The sequence below is a fragment of the Leucoraja erinacea genome, chromosome 1 (assembly GCF_028641065.1).
Source record: "Leucoraja erinacea ecotype New England chromosome 1, Leri_hhj_1, whole genome shotgun sequence".
Lineage (NCBI taxonomy): Eukaryota > Metazoa > Chordata > Chondrichthyes > Rajiformes > Rajidae > Leucoraja > Leucoraja erinaceus.
The window spans coordinates 52,243,671-52,259,669 of record NC_073377.1 but is presented as its reverse complement, the minus strand read 5'-3'; the positions used below and the strand labels follow the sequence as shown (position 1 = coordinate 52,259,669).

Below are 15,999 nucleotides of genomic sequence, written 5' to 3'. Positions count from 1 at the left end.
GACCATTGCAGTGAATATCAGAATAGCAGAGAAAGTTAATATGAAGATGCTTGATCCACTAACACCTTAACAATTATGTCATGAGAGTATTTATTAAACCCCTGCTGCATCTTTGGTCCCACAATAAACAGTTGAATTTAATTGATATCCAGTATCCTAAGTAAGTACCAATTACACTCTGCAGTCTAACAGTTTGGAAGAATCCTAAACACACCAGTATGATGACGAAGTTGGGCTACATGGAAATTCCAGGTTTTAGAGAGCAGGGCTGGGTGAGCTTGCAAAATCACGGTGAAACAGAAAGCATTTCTCTCAGATAAAATAAAATTGATACATATAAAAATGGAGCTCAAGCCAAGATTCTGGAAACAGCAAAAAAAGATAATATAGTTGATATTTTGGGAATAAAGCAAATTTATATATGTGCCTTGAGTGTTTGGATACATTTTCTTAAAGCGAAGGACATTGTACATAGAGACTATGGGTTAAAAAGCTAAAGAACAAGATGAGGTGGTGAGGCATGTGTGGGGGAAAAAACACCACCGTGAGTAATCAATCAGCTGGTTTTGAGATGGTCTTCCAAGCCGCTAAATTTTCCAAAAGTAATTTAAAGAGGAAGTTTACCATCATTGTCATCCTGGGAAGAAAGTTATCAACCAGCCTCCATATTGCAATTAGTAGCTGTTATACCAGCTTCTTCATGACCGTCTGAGGCCCCGCTCACGATTCACAAACGTTGCATTACAAGCCTTGATCAGGTGTTATATTAAAATAACCTACTGTCATCAGGACAATTGTAAAGAAGGGTCTCATCCCGAAACATCACCCAATCCTTCTCTCCAGAAATGCTGCCTATCTCGCTGAGTTACTTCCAGCATTTTGTGTCTATCTCAGAGTTTATGGATCACTAGATGGTGGAAAAGGAAGGGCAGCTATCACAGTGCCTGGTTATGCAGTATTTTGTAAATGCTTTACATTATGGTGACAAGATTGATTCCTTCAAATCTTCCCCAAATGTACGGCACCTCCACAAAAATAATCAATTGTTCATGAAACAAGAACTGCTGCTGAGTGTCACTAATTACCCATGTCTTCAAAACGTAAGTAAATAAAAACCCAAAGAATCATCTTCAACAGTTTTCTTGCTACTGACATGAGGCTCACTGGCTTATACTTTCCTGGATTATCTGTACTTCCCTTCTTAAACAAAGGAACATTATTAGCTACTCCCTAGTCCTCCCAATCCTCATCTATAGCTAGTGAGTTGAGCTTAGTTTATTGTCACGTGTACCGAGGTACAGTGGAAAGCTTTTGTTGTGTGCTAACCCGTCAGCAGAAAGAATATACTTGTTTCCAATCGAGCTATCCTCAATGTACAAATAAATGATAAAGGGAGTAATGTGAATAACGTTTAAAAGACCAGAAAAATCAGACCAAAGATTGTGCGAGGATCTCCAGTAAGATTGATGGTGGCTCAGGACTGTTCTCCAGTTGTTGGACGAATGGTTCAGTTGCCTGATAACAGCTGGGAAGAAACTGTCCCTGAATCTGGACGTGTGCTTTGTCACACTTCTATACCTCTTTCCTGATGGAAGAGGGGAAAGAGGAGTGGCCGGGGTGTGACTTGACTTTGATTATGCTGGTGACCTTGCCGAGGCAGCATGCGGTGTAAATGGAGTCAATGAAATGAAGGTTGGTATGTGAGATGGTCTTGTGAACAGGTACAAACTTCTGCCCCTGCAATCTCCTTTCTTGACTCTGTCAATAACCTGGGATAGATCCCATTAGGCCCTGGTGATTTATCCACTTTAATGCTCTTGAAGAGCCCCAACACCACCTCCTTGATATCAAACCTAACATATTAATATTCCCCACAATGATCTCACTATCCTCCATGTCTTTCCCCTTGGTGAAGGAAATGCAAAGTATTCGCCTATATTTTCTGGCAGATTAAATCCTTCCTTTATCGATGAGCGGTCGTATCTTCTCCCTGGTTACCCTCTGCTTTTTAATGTACATATAAAAAGCTGGGATTTTCTTTAATTAGACTCGCCAATCATAGCCTTTTGGCCCTTCTAATTGTCCTCTTGCCTGCTTTATATTTGTCAAAACCCCTGTCTGTTGTAATCTTTCTAACCCTTACATACGCTTCAGTTTTTTTTTTGACCAAATTTACAAATGTTTTGTTCATCCGAGGTTCCCTCAGCTCACCATCCGTATCCTTCCTCCTGAGTGGAACATAACGTAGCAGAGTTTGAACTTGATACCTAGAGCACAAAAAAACTCCTCCACCACAGACTGGAGCTAAAAGGAAATGAAAACAACATGCAAAATGAATTAAATAGAAACGCCAACAAAACAAACTTGACTTAGACAAAATATATGCAAACTTAGACAAATTTTATGCAGGTTTCTGAACCACAGGAGTATTTTCTGATGAATGTTCCTTTGTTAACCAGTGATCCAACATTTGCCTTGGAAATCCTAACCTGAAGTGTGCTACTATCTCAATCATCAAATGCATTTTTGACAATAATCCATTTTCAGAAAGCTATTCTAAATTCAGTCTGCATCATCTACAAATATTCTTCTGAATGCTAGATTGAGAACTAACATTAATTGTTCATTTATATTGTATTTCTTGGGCATATCTAGCTTTTCTGATCAAAAGTCTAAGGCGTGTTTGTGCACAGTATCAAATCATTGTCTGTACACAGAGCCTGAGACAGATGAGTGCCTTTGCTAACAAGCAAAGAAATAGCATTAGGCCTCAGCAAAGGTGAGCTACAGAGTGACCAGATAAATATATCTTGGCATACCAGTCAAAGTGTAAGAAATTGGCTGCTCGCACACTATTTCACGGAGCAAACAAGATTAAATTGCTGAATTATTTTCTGAGTTGTTGAGTGAAATGGATCAATGAAAGTACTAAAATATTGCACATTCAGCTTCAGCATATACATTTACAAATCTGTGCAATGTGAAAGTTGCTTACAGTCATAGAAGCTATGCATATTTCATTGTCTATTAATTAGAAATGATAACCAACCCAACCTAGTTATGTTCTTGCCTGTTTGGTTTCTTATGGTCAACATGTTGGTTTTGGTCTGAAGAAGGGTTTCGGCCCGAAACGTTGCCTATTTCCTTCGCTCCATAGATGCTGCTGCACCCGCTGAGTTTCTCCAGCATTTTTGTGTACCTTCGATTTTCCAACATCTGCAGTTCCTTCTTGAACATGTTGGTTTTGGTGATGGGCAAGCTTGGTAATCATTATGAGCTATCAGTTAATGGAGTACTTAGCTCTGGTTGTGCCACAAACTGAGCACAAATATAAATGTTATGTTTTTTTAAAACAATGTGATGACTATTGACCTATGATTAGGCTGTAAACTGGACTGTTGGTATGAGCATGTTATCCATCATATCTCATACAACATTGCATACTCAAAGAGAAAATGGGGCCCGAAATAATGGAGGTGCTTGCCATAATCTTTCAGTCTCCTCGAGACATGAGAGATGTACTAGAGGTTTGAAAGGTGGCAAACATGACTGTGAAAGGACGTTAGGGTATTATGGGCAACAACAGAATACCCAATTGAACATCACTGAACTATAAAATATATCAAGTGGGGAACATAGATTTGAGATGGCAAGAGATGGAGGGGGATGTAAAGAATTTATTTTTATGCAGCGAGTGGTTATGTCCTACAAATTATTGCCTGTCTATTGTGCTGATAGAAGAGAAGATCAATGATTTCAAAAGGAAATTTTATAACTTGAAATTGATTAGCAAGGGTGCCAAAGATCATGGGGAGAAGGCAGGAGAATGGGGTAGTGAGGGAAAAGTAAATCAGCCATGATCAAATGGCAGAGTAGACGCGATGGACCAAATGGTCTAATTCTGCTCCAATGACGTATGGTCTAAATAAATACATTTACAAGATGATGGGGATAGAGCAAGTAAATGGAACTGACTGGACATCTCTGAGAGAGTTGGTATGGACTTGATGGGCCAAATGGCCTGTCTCTACCGTCATGAGTATAAGAATATATTTGTCTTAGCTACAGTAGACAAGGAAAAAAAAACTTCAAATGCTCAAAATCTAAAATAAAAACACAAAATGCTGGAAACACAACAGGTTAGGCAGCACTTATGCATGGAAAAACAGAGTTAATGTTTCAGGTCTAAAACATTTTGTAAAAACTGATAAGGGTTTCAGACGTGAAACATTAACTGTTAGTCTTAACTATACGTTAGTCTGATCCCACTATGTATCACTAACACTTGCCAAATTACCAAACCAGAAAGTGTGAGCAGCTCTAAGAAAAGTTTAAAAACACGAATAGACTTTGATAATCGCAATCCAGCTGAAAAGGTGTCTTGTAAAATGGTGAATTGGTATACATCTTGGAAAAGCTGTATCACACCCAGGTTAAGCAACAGACTATTATCCTCATTTACATAAAAATACACATTTAGGCAGTATACAGGGAAGTATCTTGGTACCAGGTAGTGAAGGATCATTCTTTCAGTATTTTTAAATGAGAACACATGCAAATATTTTGGCATTGACTGTTGTTCTATGTATTGTGGGTGAGAATTGAAATCATGAGACATTTCCTGTTGGTTTGGACTTTTAGGCTGTTGTTTCTGACTGAATGAGTTGGGGCGAGAGAGCCATGGGTTAGACTGTTAATTATGGGAGTACTTGGCTCAGTCTGTAGCCTGCATTGTCCCACATACTGAGCACAACTATCAACCACATGTGTTTTAAACAATGGGATGACTATTTACATGATTTGCTAGTAAGCTGAAGTATTGATTTTAAAAGTGTGCAGATTTACAGTTTTAGAAAACATGATGTTAATCGAAAGTAAAGGAAAGAAAATGATCAAGTAAATTGGGGAGAAATCTCCAAACTTGCTTTACATATTTTTAGCTATCGTCATTTCTTCTTGGCAGGGCCGGATTTACATATAAGCTTGACAAGCTTAAGCTTAGGGCCTTGGGATCTAGGGGGGCCTCGCAGAGCCGGATTTACCAATAGGCTTCATAGGCTAAAGCCAAGGGCTTCGAAATCTAGGCGGCCTCCGGCCAAGGCAGGACACCTGCCGTTTTACTCTGGGCAGGCCCCCCTCTCTATCTCTCTCTCTCTCTCTCTCTCTCTCTGTCTGTCAATCTCCGTCTCCGCCTGCCATCTGTATCTGCCAGGCTGGGATTAATAATGTTCTATCGTATAGTATCGTGTGTGTAAAAAGGAACTGCAGATACTGGTTTAAACTGAAGATAGACACAAAAAGCTGGAGTAACTTAACAGGTCAGACAGAATCTCTGGACAAAAGGAAAATATTATGTTTTGGGTTGGGTCTGAAAAAGGTTCCTGCACACCTTTGGAATGTGGAAGGAAACAAGAGCACCCGGAGAAAACCCATGCGATCAAAGGGAAAAGGAGCAAACTCCATACAGACAGCACACATATTCAGGATCAATTCCGGGTCTCTGGCACTTTTAGGCAGCAACTTAATGGGCCAATGTACTGCCCCATAGTCTTGAACTTAATTAAAACATACAGTAGTTGTAAAGGGGGACATAGCGTCACTTGAGATTTTAAACTGAAAATGGATATTTTCATTTTTTTAGTATATCAACGTATAATTTTGTGTGTGTTGGAAAACAAAATATAGTGGCACAGCTGGTGGACTTGCTGCATCACACGGCAGAGATCTGTGTTCAATCCTGTCCTCGGGCACTGCCTGTGTTGAATTTGCACATTCTCCCTACAAGCATGTAGGTTTCCTCCCACATCCCAAAGATGCATTGGCTTTGTAGGTTAAACTGTCTCTGTAAAATCTGTAAGTCTCTAATGTGCAGGGAGTGGGTGAGGAAAGTGGGACAACAGAACGTGTGTGAATGGGTAGACAAAAATGCTGGAGAAACAGCGGGTGAGACAGCATCTATGGAGCGAAGGAAATAGGCGACATTTCGGGTTGAGACCTTTTTTCAGACTGATGTGAGGGTGGGAGGAACGGGAAGAAGAAAGGAAGAGGTGGAGACAGTGGGCTGAGGGAGAGCTGGGAAGGGGTGGAGAAAGCAGGGACTACCTGAAATTGAAGAAGTCAATGTTCATACCGCTGGGGTGTAAACTGCCCAAGCGAAATATGATGTGCTGCTCCTCCAATTTACGGTGGGCTTCACTCTGGCCATGGAAGAGGCCCTGCACAGATAGGTCGGATTCGGAATGGGAGGGGGAGTTGAAATGCTGAGCCAACCGGGAGATCAGGTTGGTTATTGCGGACCGAGCGGAGGTGTTGGGCGAAGCGATCGCCAAGCCTACACTTGGTCTCACCGATGTATAGCAGCTGACACCTAGAGCAGTAAATGCAATAGATGAGGTTGGAGGAGGTGCAGGTGAACCTCTGCCGCATCTGGAAAGATGGCTTGGATCCTTGAATGGAGTCAATGGGGGAGGTAAAGCGACAAGTGTAGCATTTCCTGCAGTTGCAAGGGAAAGTGCCAGGAGAGGGGGTGGGAAGGGTGGGAAGGGACAAATTGACCAGGGAGTTATGGAGGGAGCGGGCTCTGCGGAAAGCCAACAGGGGAGGAGATGGAAAGATGTGGCCAGTGGTGGGATCCCATTAGTAGACAAAAAATGCTGGAAAAAATCAGCGAGTGAGGCAGCATCTATGGAGCGAAGGAACAGACAATGTTTCGGGTCGAGACCCTTCTTCAAATTGATGTCGGGGGGTGGGGGGCATGAAAAAGAAAGTAGGAGGCAGAGACTGTAGGCTGTGGGAGAGCTGGGAATGGGGGGGAAGGAGGGAGAATCCAAAGACTATCTGAAATTAGAGAAGCCAATGTTCATGCCGCTGGGGTGTAAACTACCCAAGCAAATATGAGGCGCTGCTCCTCCAATATGCGGTGGTCCTCACTCTGGCCATGGAGGAGGCCCGGGACAGAAAGGTCGGATTCGGAATGGGAAGGGGAGTAGAAGTGTTGAGCCACCGGGAGATCAGGTTGGTTATTGCGAACGGAGGTGTTGTGCGAAGCGATTGCAAGCCTGCGCTTGGTCTCACCTAGGTTGATCATACGCTGAATAAACCAACCACATTTTTGTTTGGAAGTGGAAAGAAATAATAGAAATTGCATTAATTGCAACGTGTAAAAGGAGATGAGATACAGTATTGTAATTTTGCTGCATGTCATTGTGGGATATATCATGTCTTGATTGGTGAACATGTTTAGTTTGTGACTTTATTTGAAGCAGAAATATTATGTGAATGCTTCATTGAGCATAATTCTGACTGGTAACTACGCACTTCGTCCGAGCACATTATCGTACGTGTCATGCAAGCCGTCTTAAATGACCACCTAAACTGTCATTTGGCAACTTAAAAAGCTGCCAAGGTTGCCTGGCTGACAACAGAGAAAAACAATTAAGTGAGAGCCCTTCAAGGTGTATAATATTTTTGACACTGTCAGAGGCCTTTCTTACATATGCTGTCACAACGCACTGTAGTCTCTAAAAATACAATAGGCAATAGGTGCAGGAGTAGGTCATTCGGCCCTTCGAGCCAGCACCGCCATTCAATGTGATCATGGCTGAACATCTCCAATCAGTACCCCGTTCCTGCCTTTTCCCCATATCCCCTGACCGCTATTTTTATACCCTATCTAGCTCTCTCTTGAAAGCAACCAGTGAACCTGCCTCCACTGCCCTCTGAGGCAGAGAATTCCACAGACTCACCACTCTCTGTGAGAAAAAGTGTTTCCTCATCTCCATTCTAAATGGCTTACTCCTTATTCTAAAACTGTGGCCACTGGTTCTGGACTTCCTCAACATCGGGAACATGTTTCCTGCCTCTAGCGTGTCCAAGCCCTTAACAATCTTATATGTTTCAATGAGTTATCCTCTCATCCTTCTAAACTCCAGTGTGTACAAGCCCATCTGCTCCATTCTCTCAGCATATGACAGTCCCACCATCCCGGGAATTAACCTTGTAAACCTACGCTGCACTCCCTCAATAGCAAGAATGTCCTTCCTCAAATTAGGGGACCAAAACTGCACACAATGTGGTCTCACTTAGGCTTTGTACAACTACAGTAACAACTGCAGTAAACAACCCTTCAGTAAAGTTGCTTGCCCTCCATTTCAGAATAATAATGTTCTGAATAACTCGACACTAGCACTGGCAATAAACAAATAAATAAAGCGCAGCTTTCCAGCCCCTTATCTCATTGGCCACGCTTGGCTGCAAATCGGTGTCAATCTGGTGGACCATCTTCCTCTAGTCGTGGGGGTGGGCGATTGGGAAGGGCCTCACAAGTGGAACAGCTTAGGGCCTCTCTTCATCTAAATCTGGCCCTGACAACAGTGGAGAGAGTCAATAAGTTCAAATTCCCATGCATCCATATCTTTGAAGATCTGTCCTGAGCCCAGCACATTATGCAATCACAAATAAACTGGTTCTGTAATCGAATGCCTAGGAACATGGCCTGGTTCTGTAACTCGAATGCCTGGGAACAAAGGAGGCTGCAGAACATGGCAGGGAATCCCTAGTCCATCATGGGAACCAATCTCCCACCATTGAACGGATCTGCAGGAGGTACTGCCTTAAAAGGAAGCTCATATCATCAAAAACAAACACCATACTGTCCATGCTCTCATCTCGCTCCTACCATCGGGAAGAAGTAACAGGAGCCTGTGAGGCAGGACCACCGGGTTCAAGAACAGGCAATACCCAGCATCCATAAGGTCATAATATGGAAATTCTTGGTGAAACTTGGCAGCTCTGCAATTGTTCACAGTGAAATTAAATGGTGCATTTACATTACTATCATCGCATATTACTATTTTACTATTATAACAAATTCTCGTTCCATGATGATTCATAAACAAGATCACAAATCACATTTTGAATTCGCAAAAAGTCAAGTCAAGTTTATTGGTCACATACACATACGAGATGTGCAGTGAAATGAAAAGTGAGATTCTCCCCTCCCCTCCCCTGGCTTCTCTCCTCTCTCCCCCTCCACTCCCCCTCTCCTCTCTCCCTTTCTCCATCCCCCCCCCCCCACCCCCAGTCGCCATGCCAGCAGCATCCCAGGGTGCACAAGTAACTATGCAAGCAGCACCCCGAGAAGCAGCAGCAGGTCACCCCAAGGAGCCACTCAAGCAGCGGGTTGGTGAAGGCGGATTGCGGCGCTCGCACTTTGACCTCGGCTTCCGCTTCTCCCGAGCCTGCTCGGGCTTGGACAGTTTCTTTGAGCTCTGCCGACTCGAGCTTGAGGTGATCGAGAACCTGGCCAGGGAGAAGTTCGCCGCGGACACCGTCTTCGAAAGCCTTGCCCTCAGGTTTCGCAGCGTGAGCTGCCCAGACTCGGAGAGCGAGCATTCCCGGTACAGCAGCAGCGAAAGCAGTAACGAGCCGCTCCGGGGGAAGAACAAGTCCCCGCCCTCAGCCCTCTTGGTCATCGAGCGCAATGCTAGGGTCATCCAGTGGCTGTACGGCTGCAAGAAACTTACAAAATTCTTAAGGGGTTGGACAGGCTAGATGCAGGAAGATTGTTCCCGATGTTGGGGAAGTCCAGGACAAGGGGGTCACAGCTTAAGGATAAAGGGGAAATCCTTTAAAACCGAGATGATAAGAACTTTTTTCACGCAGAGAGTGGTGAATCTCTGGAACTCTCTGCCACAGAGGGTAGTTGAGGCCAGTTCATTGGCTATATTTAAGAGGGAGTTAGATGTGGCCCTTGTGGCTAAGGGGATCAGGGGGTATGGAGAGAAGGCAGGTACGGGATACTGAGTTGGATGATCAGCCATGATCATATTGAATGGCGGTGCAGGCTCGAAGGGCCGAATGGCCTACTCCTGCACCTAATTTCTATGTTTCTATGTTTCTATGTAAGAGGGCCAAGGAGCTCAAGGGCACGGCTCCCTCTGTCCTGGTGTCAAATAAAAAAATATTGTGCCCCAATTTTTTTTTTTAGTCTGGATTTTTTTTTACCTTGGAAAAAAAGGGGGGTGTGTCTCATCACCCCTCCCTTCGGATGGCCATACACACATTTTTATACTGGCTATCTGCCTTCTCCATTCTCAATCCTGATGCACGGTCTCAACCCAAAATGTTGACTACTCGTTTGCCTCCACAAATGCTGCCCAACCCACTGAGTTCCTCCAGCTGTATGCTGTTTAGTTGAATCAGCATAGCTATTTAACCAAACTAACAGTGAACAGATAAATGTAATTTGTGATAAACCGAATACTCTTGTTTTTTTGCCTGTGAAAATATTGAATACTAAATGAGGAAATTTAAATTACAGGTACAGCAGATGGCAAAAATATCAAAGCTGCCCATCCCCCCCTGCCATTGTCATCTAGGTGGTAAGAACTGGGCATGATAGAAAGAAGCAGCTTTTGAAAAGCATAATACTGAACCATACTGAGGCAATGCAGCACTGTGGCACTGAGCAGTTCCTGAGTAGTTTACTTCAGTAGATAATATAGGAAGTATTGTCCATTAAGGCTAATTGAATTATTTTAATTTGATAATTCTGTTGTCAAACAAGTTAAGCAGTAATTCCAAAATTCATTGAGACTACATCTGTAATATGAAAAATATTGATCCATGATTGCATTTTTAAAGACATTTTCCTTACAAACAAAACCTAATGTTTCATTCTTAAAGGTGGTGTAAATACCTATTTTAATTGCTTGAACTGGTGTTTTTCATTTGTCTTTTGAAGCTTATATCCTATAACTGTTTAGTTCATTGTTTACTACTTCCCACTTGTCCTAAAAAGGCATTAACCATGCTGTCAAGGGGTCTTTTAGGGTATTTTACTCAATCCAATTACGAGTGATATTTTTGTGCATCAGATGAAAATGAGGAAACACAACAATAATCTACTTATCCCAGCAACTGTAGTAAGATTAATAAACCCACTTATTAAAATAAGAACTGAAAACAACCCCACAAATAAATTTGTTGAAAATGGAACCTACCTCAAGGGGCCCCTTGACGACAGCACATCCTCTGTGCAGCAGCATTCTCACAAGATTGAAGCTGGTTCTGCAGCAGAGTAAAGTAACCCAGTCATTGAGAATGTGCTGAGAATTTCTGTGTCGCATGTCCGATACTCCAGAAATGTCTGAACCCATATGCTACATGAGCATTATCAGGACACTTTGCTTTTGAATGAAAGCCTTTTCTATTATTGCGCCTCTACAAAATGCAGAGTTTGGCGAACACAGACTTCAAGCAGATGATCCCGTTTACAATGACAGAACAGTGATGACAACTGTTGGTGAACAAGATTCGAGGAAAAGGAACCTGGACGGTAGGGGAGAGGTTCTTAGATGACATTCAGCTCTGGAGCATTCCTCTTCACCTTCTTTTGTGACAGCCTATTGTTCTTTGTTATCTACTGTTATGCCAAATTTGCACAAGCTGCGTGGATTAACGAGATCAACAGTTTAATTGTTTTCGAGCATAGAAGCTCACATTGCTTTAATAAAAAAATATATATATTTAAATATATTACCCTCATAGTTTTAAAAATCCAAATGAGAGAACAATCACATAAATATTTGTGATGGCAGCTAAGTATCACCTCGGGGCTGGGAGCAGGAAGCACCCGGTACATTGCTGCAAATGTGGATGACTGAATCCCTGTCCTTTTAACAGTAATAAAAAGTTTATTTAGTTTGAGTACATTATGATTCTTATATCAATATCATTATCCTTGAAGAAATAAACTCGATGAAGAAGTATTTCAAACCTGAAATGAATCCACTGGGTCAGAAAGTTGAACGATTTGAAGAAATAATACAAAGAAAAAGAAAGTAAACCACACACTGTTTCCTTCTGTTGGAACTAAGAGTCTGCGACATTGCTGCCTCTGTTTTCATCTGGAAATTTTACACAATGCTGGGTGACGGAATATTTTCATTGCTGGATTGTTTCTTCCTGCCTTTTTCTTTGTACTGGATCTCAAGTATGATTCTGATTGCCTTCATCCACTAGAAGCTGGAGATTAGATATCTCTTTCAATTGTTGAACTTCAACAAATAGTTATCCACTGCTACCACAATAACAGCAGTAATGCTTCAAACTCTGATGTGGTTCTAAATTGCTCCTCTTCAAAGAAAAACAATCCACTGACAAGCAGATTTGCAAAAAAATGATCCCTCATATGGTCAAGATTAATAGAGAGGATCTATTAGATTGCTACCAGAAGTTTATTGTGCATTAAGGTGTCTGCACAGTTTCAATTTAACGAATTGGGAGGAATCCCTGCAAAGGAAGATTCATGGAAATGATGCATGTGAATAATTTTCCCTTCAGGAGGCATTCATGGATATGGTAAGTTGTCTCTTTGAAGTTCAATTCCCAGAAAATAAAACTGATCAAATGTTGTGAAAGTATACTTACCACAATTAATACCCTGCATTAATTTCTTATTTAAAAGATTTTGAGATATCCTAGTACAGGCAGGACACAAAAACAGTAAAAAAAACCTATATACTACTCAGTAGTTGTGAAGTTCTGCACACTACAGGACCCCCATAGATTTATGCATGTATGATACTCTCAATATTTTCTGTAGGAAAATTGACTTAACACACATTACAAAATCTGATACATTATAATGCAGCGGCAGGACTCTGCAGTATCCCTTAATCCAAACACTTTTTAAAAATGTTTATAATCCTAATTGTTTAATTAGGCCTCTTGTTGGTAATGCAGTTTAATAAAAATGTAAGGTCTTCAGAAAAGGTTCAGCAGAGCAATTGTTTGAAGCTGCAGAAGGAATCATGCTAGGTTGTTGCTAAAACTGCTAAGTAAAATTGAAGGATTCCTACAGTATAAAAGAAGGTAGATAGGTTGCACACTTATTTTTTAAATTTAATAAAATAATATCTCATTTGCTTTGACCTATGAAATTCTTTATAATCCTTACATTTAGCTTATGCGCTGTGCAATCATTAAATTGACCTTGATGTTTTATTTGGAATATAGAAAGTGGTAAATGTTTGTTGACAGTGCAGAGAGGATGGTTCTACCTAATGGTATATGGTGCCTAGTCAAATTGGGACTTGCGCACTTTGTAAACCAGTTTGTAAACCATCCATCACTCATGTACCTTAATTGCTCACTAGTTTTCATATACATCACCATATTACAAACTCTATTTTTGGTAAATGAGTTAGGAAAAGGACTCTACCGGTAAATACATGAATGACATATTATTGAAAAATAACTTGGGAAAATAAACATACTGTTTTATCAATGAGATTGATTTTACTAATGCAGTTCTAAATAATAATTACAATTTTAACACATGCTTTTCTTTCCAATCCTGTTAGTTCATGGATAATTCTTGTGACTGCCTTGAGTGCTTTTCAGATTGTTGAACTGAATGAACATTACTAGCTATAATTGTTATCAATGAAGTTGGTGCTTCAACTGCAGATTAACTTACTTTACTCATTTGCCGATCTCAGTAAATGACTCAATCTTAATTTCTAATTATTAGTTGTATAAAGGTTATACAAAAATTGAAAGAAATATTGAATAATAAGATTAAATACATTTGTTGTAATTGATTTTGATGGCATTTACATAAAATGAATTGAAGACAAAGAATAATATATTTGCATTGTTAGGTGAATTTAATTGTAAATCACCTGAAATTCTGTGCTTGTGGCCAATAGACCAAGTAATATCGTCTCTGCAGGAGAAATCTACATCTATCCTATCAGTGAAAACACTTTCTTTTAATGCACATTAATTAACCAGGTTTTCAGCCAGGATTACATTCATTTCCTCTGCTGCTGCTCATATAGCTCTTTATAGACTTTATTTTCAGTTTATTAGCAGATTATTTCCAAGATTAACATGTCTATCTAAATAGTTCAATAACAATTTTACATTTTCCCTGTTTGTAAGAATGCATTGTTACTGTAATTGTTATTTTAATTCATTGTTAGCAATAAGGCATATTCGCTAGATTAAAAAACCCTTGGTAGTATTTCAACATGCAGCGCAGCACAGCACAGCACAGTACAGAACTCTGTTCCTTCCCACTAATTTACTTGATGTTTTTTATGTCGTACATTTGTGGTGAAATATCCCAAAGGACATTATTTTTCTTAATTGAATGCGATTTAAGAATAGAGGGATGAGGAAGGTAGGAGAAGAAATTGTGTTGAAACTTGTCTCTTGTGTATAAGGAAATGAGTGAAGAATATTATTTACGGTAGCAAATGCAATTTAAATGGTGGTAGTTGATGGTTTTATTGTGCTTATTTCCTTCTTCCCCACAACAAATCAGGCTCAAAATGTGCTCTGCATGAAATGCAGTGCTGTCTGATAAAATCAGTTTTCACTCCATAAAATAAGAAATCTAGAGTGTAGATGAGGATTGGAGAGGGAGGGGGTGGTGGGAGAATCCAGCTGAAATTTAACACGTTCTAATGTTCCTGTTTTTTTTAATCTACAAATGGGAATCATTTTTTACATCACCTATCATTGCTGCTGCAGAGAATAAGACAGTCTGGGATGGATTCAGAGCCAGCTGCCAGAGGTGAAAGGGCATTGTGCCAACCCACTGCACCATTCAGTATCCATTAGGATCAGTAGTCTCAACTTGAGCTCTTTTGAGATACCCACTGTTTATTAATGAAACAGGAGATGACTATTCAAATATCAAATGAATGTAAAGAAACAAAATATCATCAAGCCCTGTTTTACCTTTTGCCCTACATTTCCAGAATACTGCTGATAACCTGGTGATGGGTTAGAAAATCCAATCCGAGTAGCATGAGAAAATAGTCAAATTTTTGACTAAATTGCAAAGATTTAATCTGTAACATGCATGTAAAAACGGCATTGCTTTGTATCCAACATCACAGGGTTTGATATCTTACCATAAGATAGCCCTGGAAGGTAAACATCTGAAGATGTTTTCTATACTTGTGAGTTCGCTGGACATTGTTGTGCTCTGGGCAAATGTATTTAAACCACAAGACAAATAGATTGGCTGTGAAAAGTCCTTAAAATATGTGGACAACAATTATATTTTAAAGAACTAAAACTCATCCAGGCAATGAGAAACTTTATTTGGAGAACATTCAAAATGCATATGCCTTATTAGGAGCAAATGGGAATGATCCTCGGGTTTACCTTTGCTATGAGCTGCAATTTCTCCGCTGTGCAGTAGAAAACATAGATGGGGTTGCCAATAAAGTAAGATAACCCTGCCATTTCAAAATTTAAATAATTAAAATCTTTGAATTATTTTGTAGTCAACAACAAAAAGTCTGATATCTTCCCATAAGATATCCCTGGGAGTTGTTAATTATTTAAATTTTGAAATGACAGGATCAAGTGACATTAAATCTTACATCCGAGATGTCTCCTTTCTTTAGTAAATGTTGTTCCCCCCTTCCCCCCCCCCCCGCTGTCAAAGATGGAACCCTCGCCCACATCTACTCTGTGTCCCGCAGTTCTACTGTCTCCCCCCCCCCCAGAAGGAGCAAGGATAGGGGTCCTCTGGTCCTCACCAGCCTTCGCGTCCAGCACATCATTGTCTGACATTCCCACCACCTCCAATGTGATTCCAACATTGGTCACATTTACCCATTTGCACCCCTTACCACCTTTCACAATGACTGCTGCCTCTGAAACTCCTTCGTCCACTCATCCCTCCCCACTCAAACCACCTCCTCCCCAGGTGCTTTCACCTGCAACCCGAGGAAATGTAACACATGTCCCTGCTGCTCCTCCCTCACCTCCATCCAGGGACACCAGCAGTCCTTCTAGGTGAGATAGAGGTTTACTTGCACCTCCTTTAACTTCATCGACTGCTTACAGTGTTCCCCATATGGCCTCCTGTTCATCAGCATAAACAAGTGACCAACAACCGTTTTGCAGAACACTTTCGCCAGGTCTGCCAAGGCTAACTGGATTTCCCGGTTGCTACCCATTTTAACTCCT

The 15,999-nt window shown here is 40.9% G+C and overlaps 1 protein-coding gene across 5 annotated transcripts in view; it reads left to right on the top strand.

Moving 5' to 3' along the window:
• The window catches only part of pde4d (phosphodiesterase 4D, cAMP-specific), a 679,382-nt gene that overhangs the window by 146,711 nt on the left and 516,672 nt on the right, over window positions 1-15,999 (top strand). Inside the window, exon 1 of one of the 5 annotated variants that reach the window (XM_055634730.1) lies at window positions 10,536-12,363. The exons of the other annotated variants lie outside the window; for them this stretch is intronic. Within the exon in view, the coding sequence (XP_055490705.1) occupies window positions 12,311-12,363 (53 nt within the window). The 5' untranslated portion in view covers window positions 10,536-12,310. Of the gene's footprint in view, window positions 1-10,535; window positions 12,364-15,999 lie in introns of those variants that run through there. 5 annotated transcript variants of the gene reach the window in all.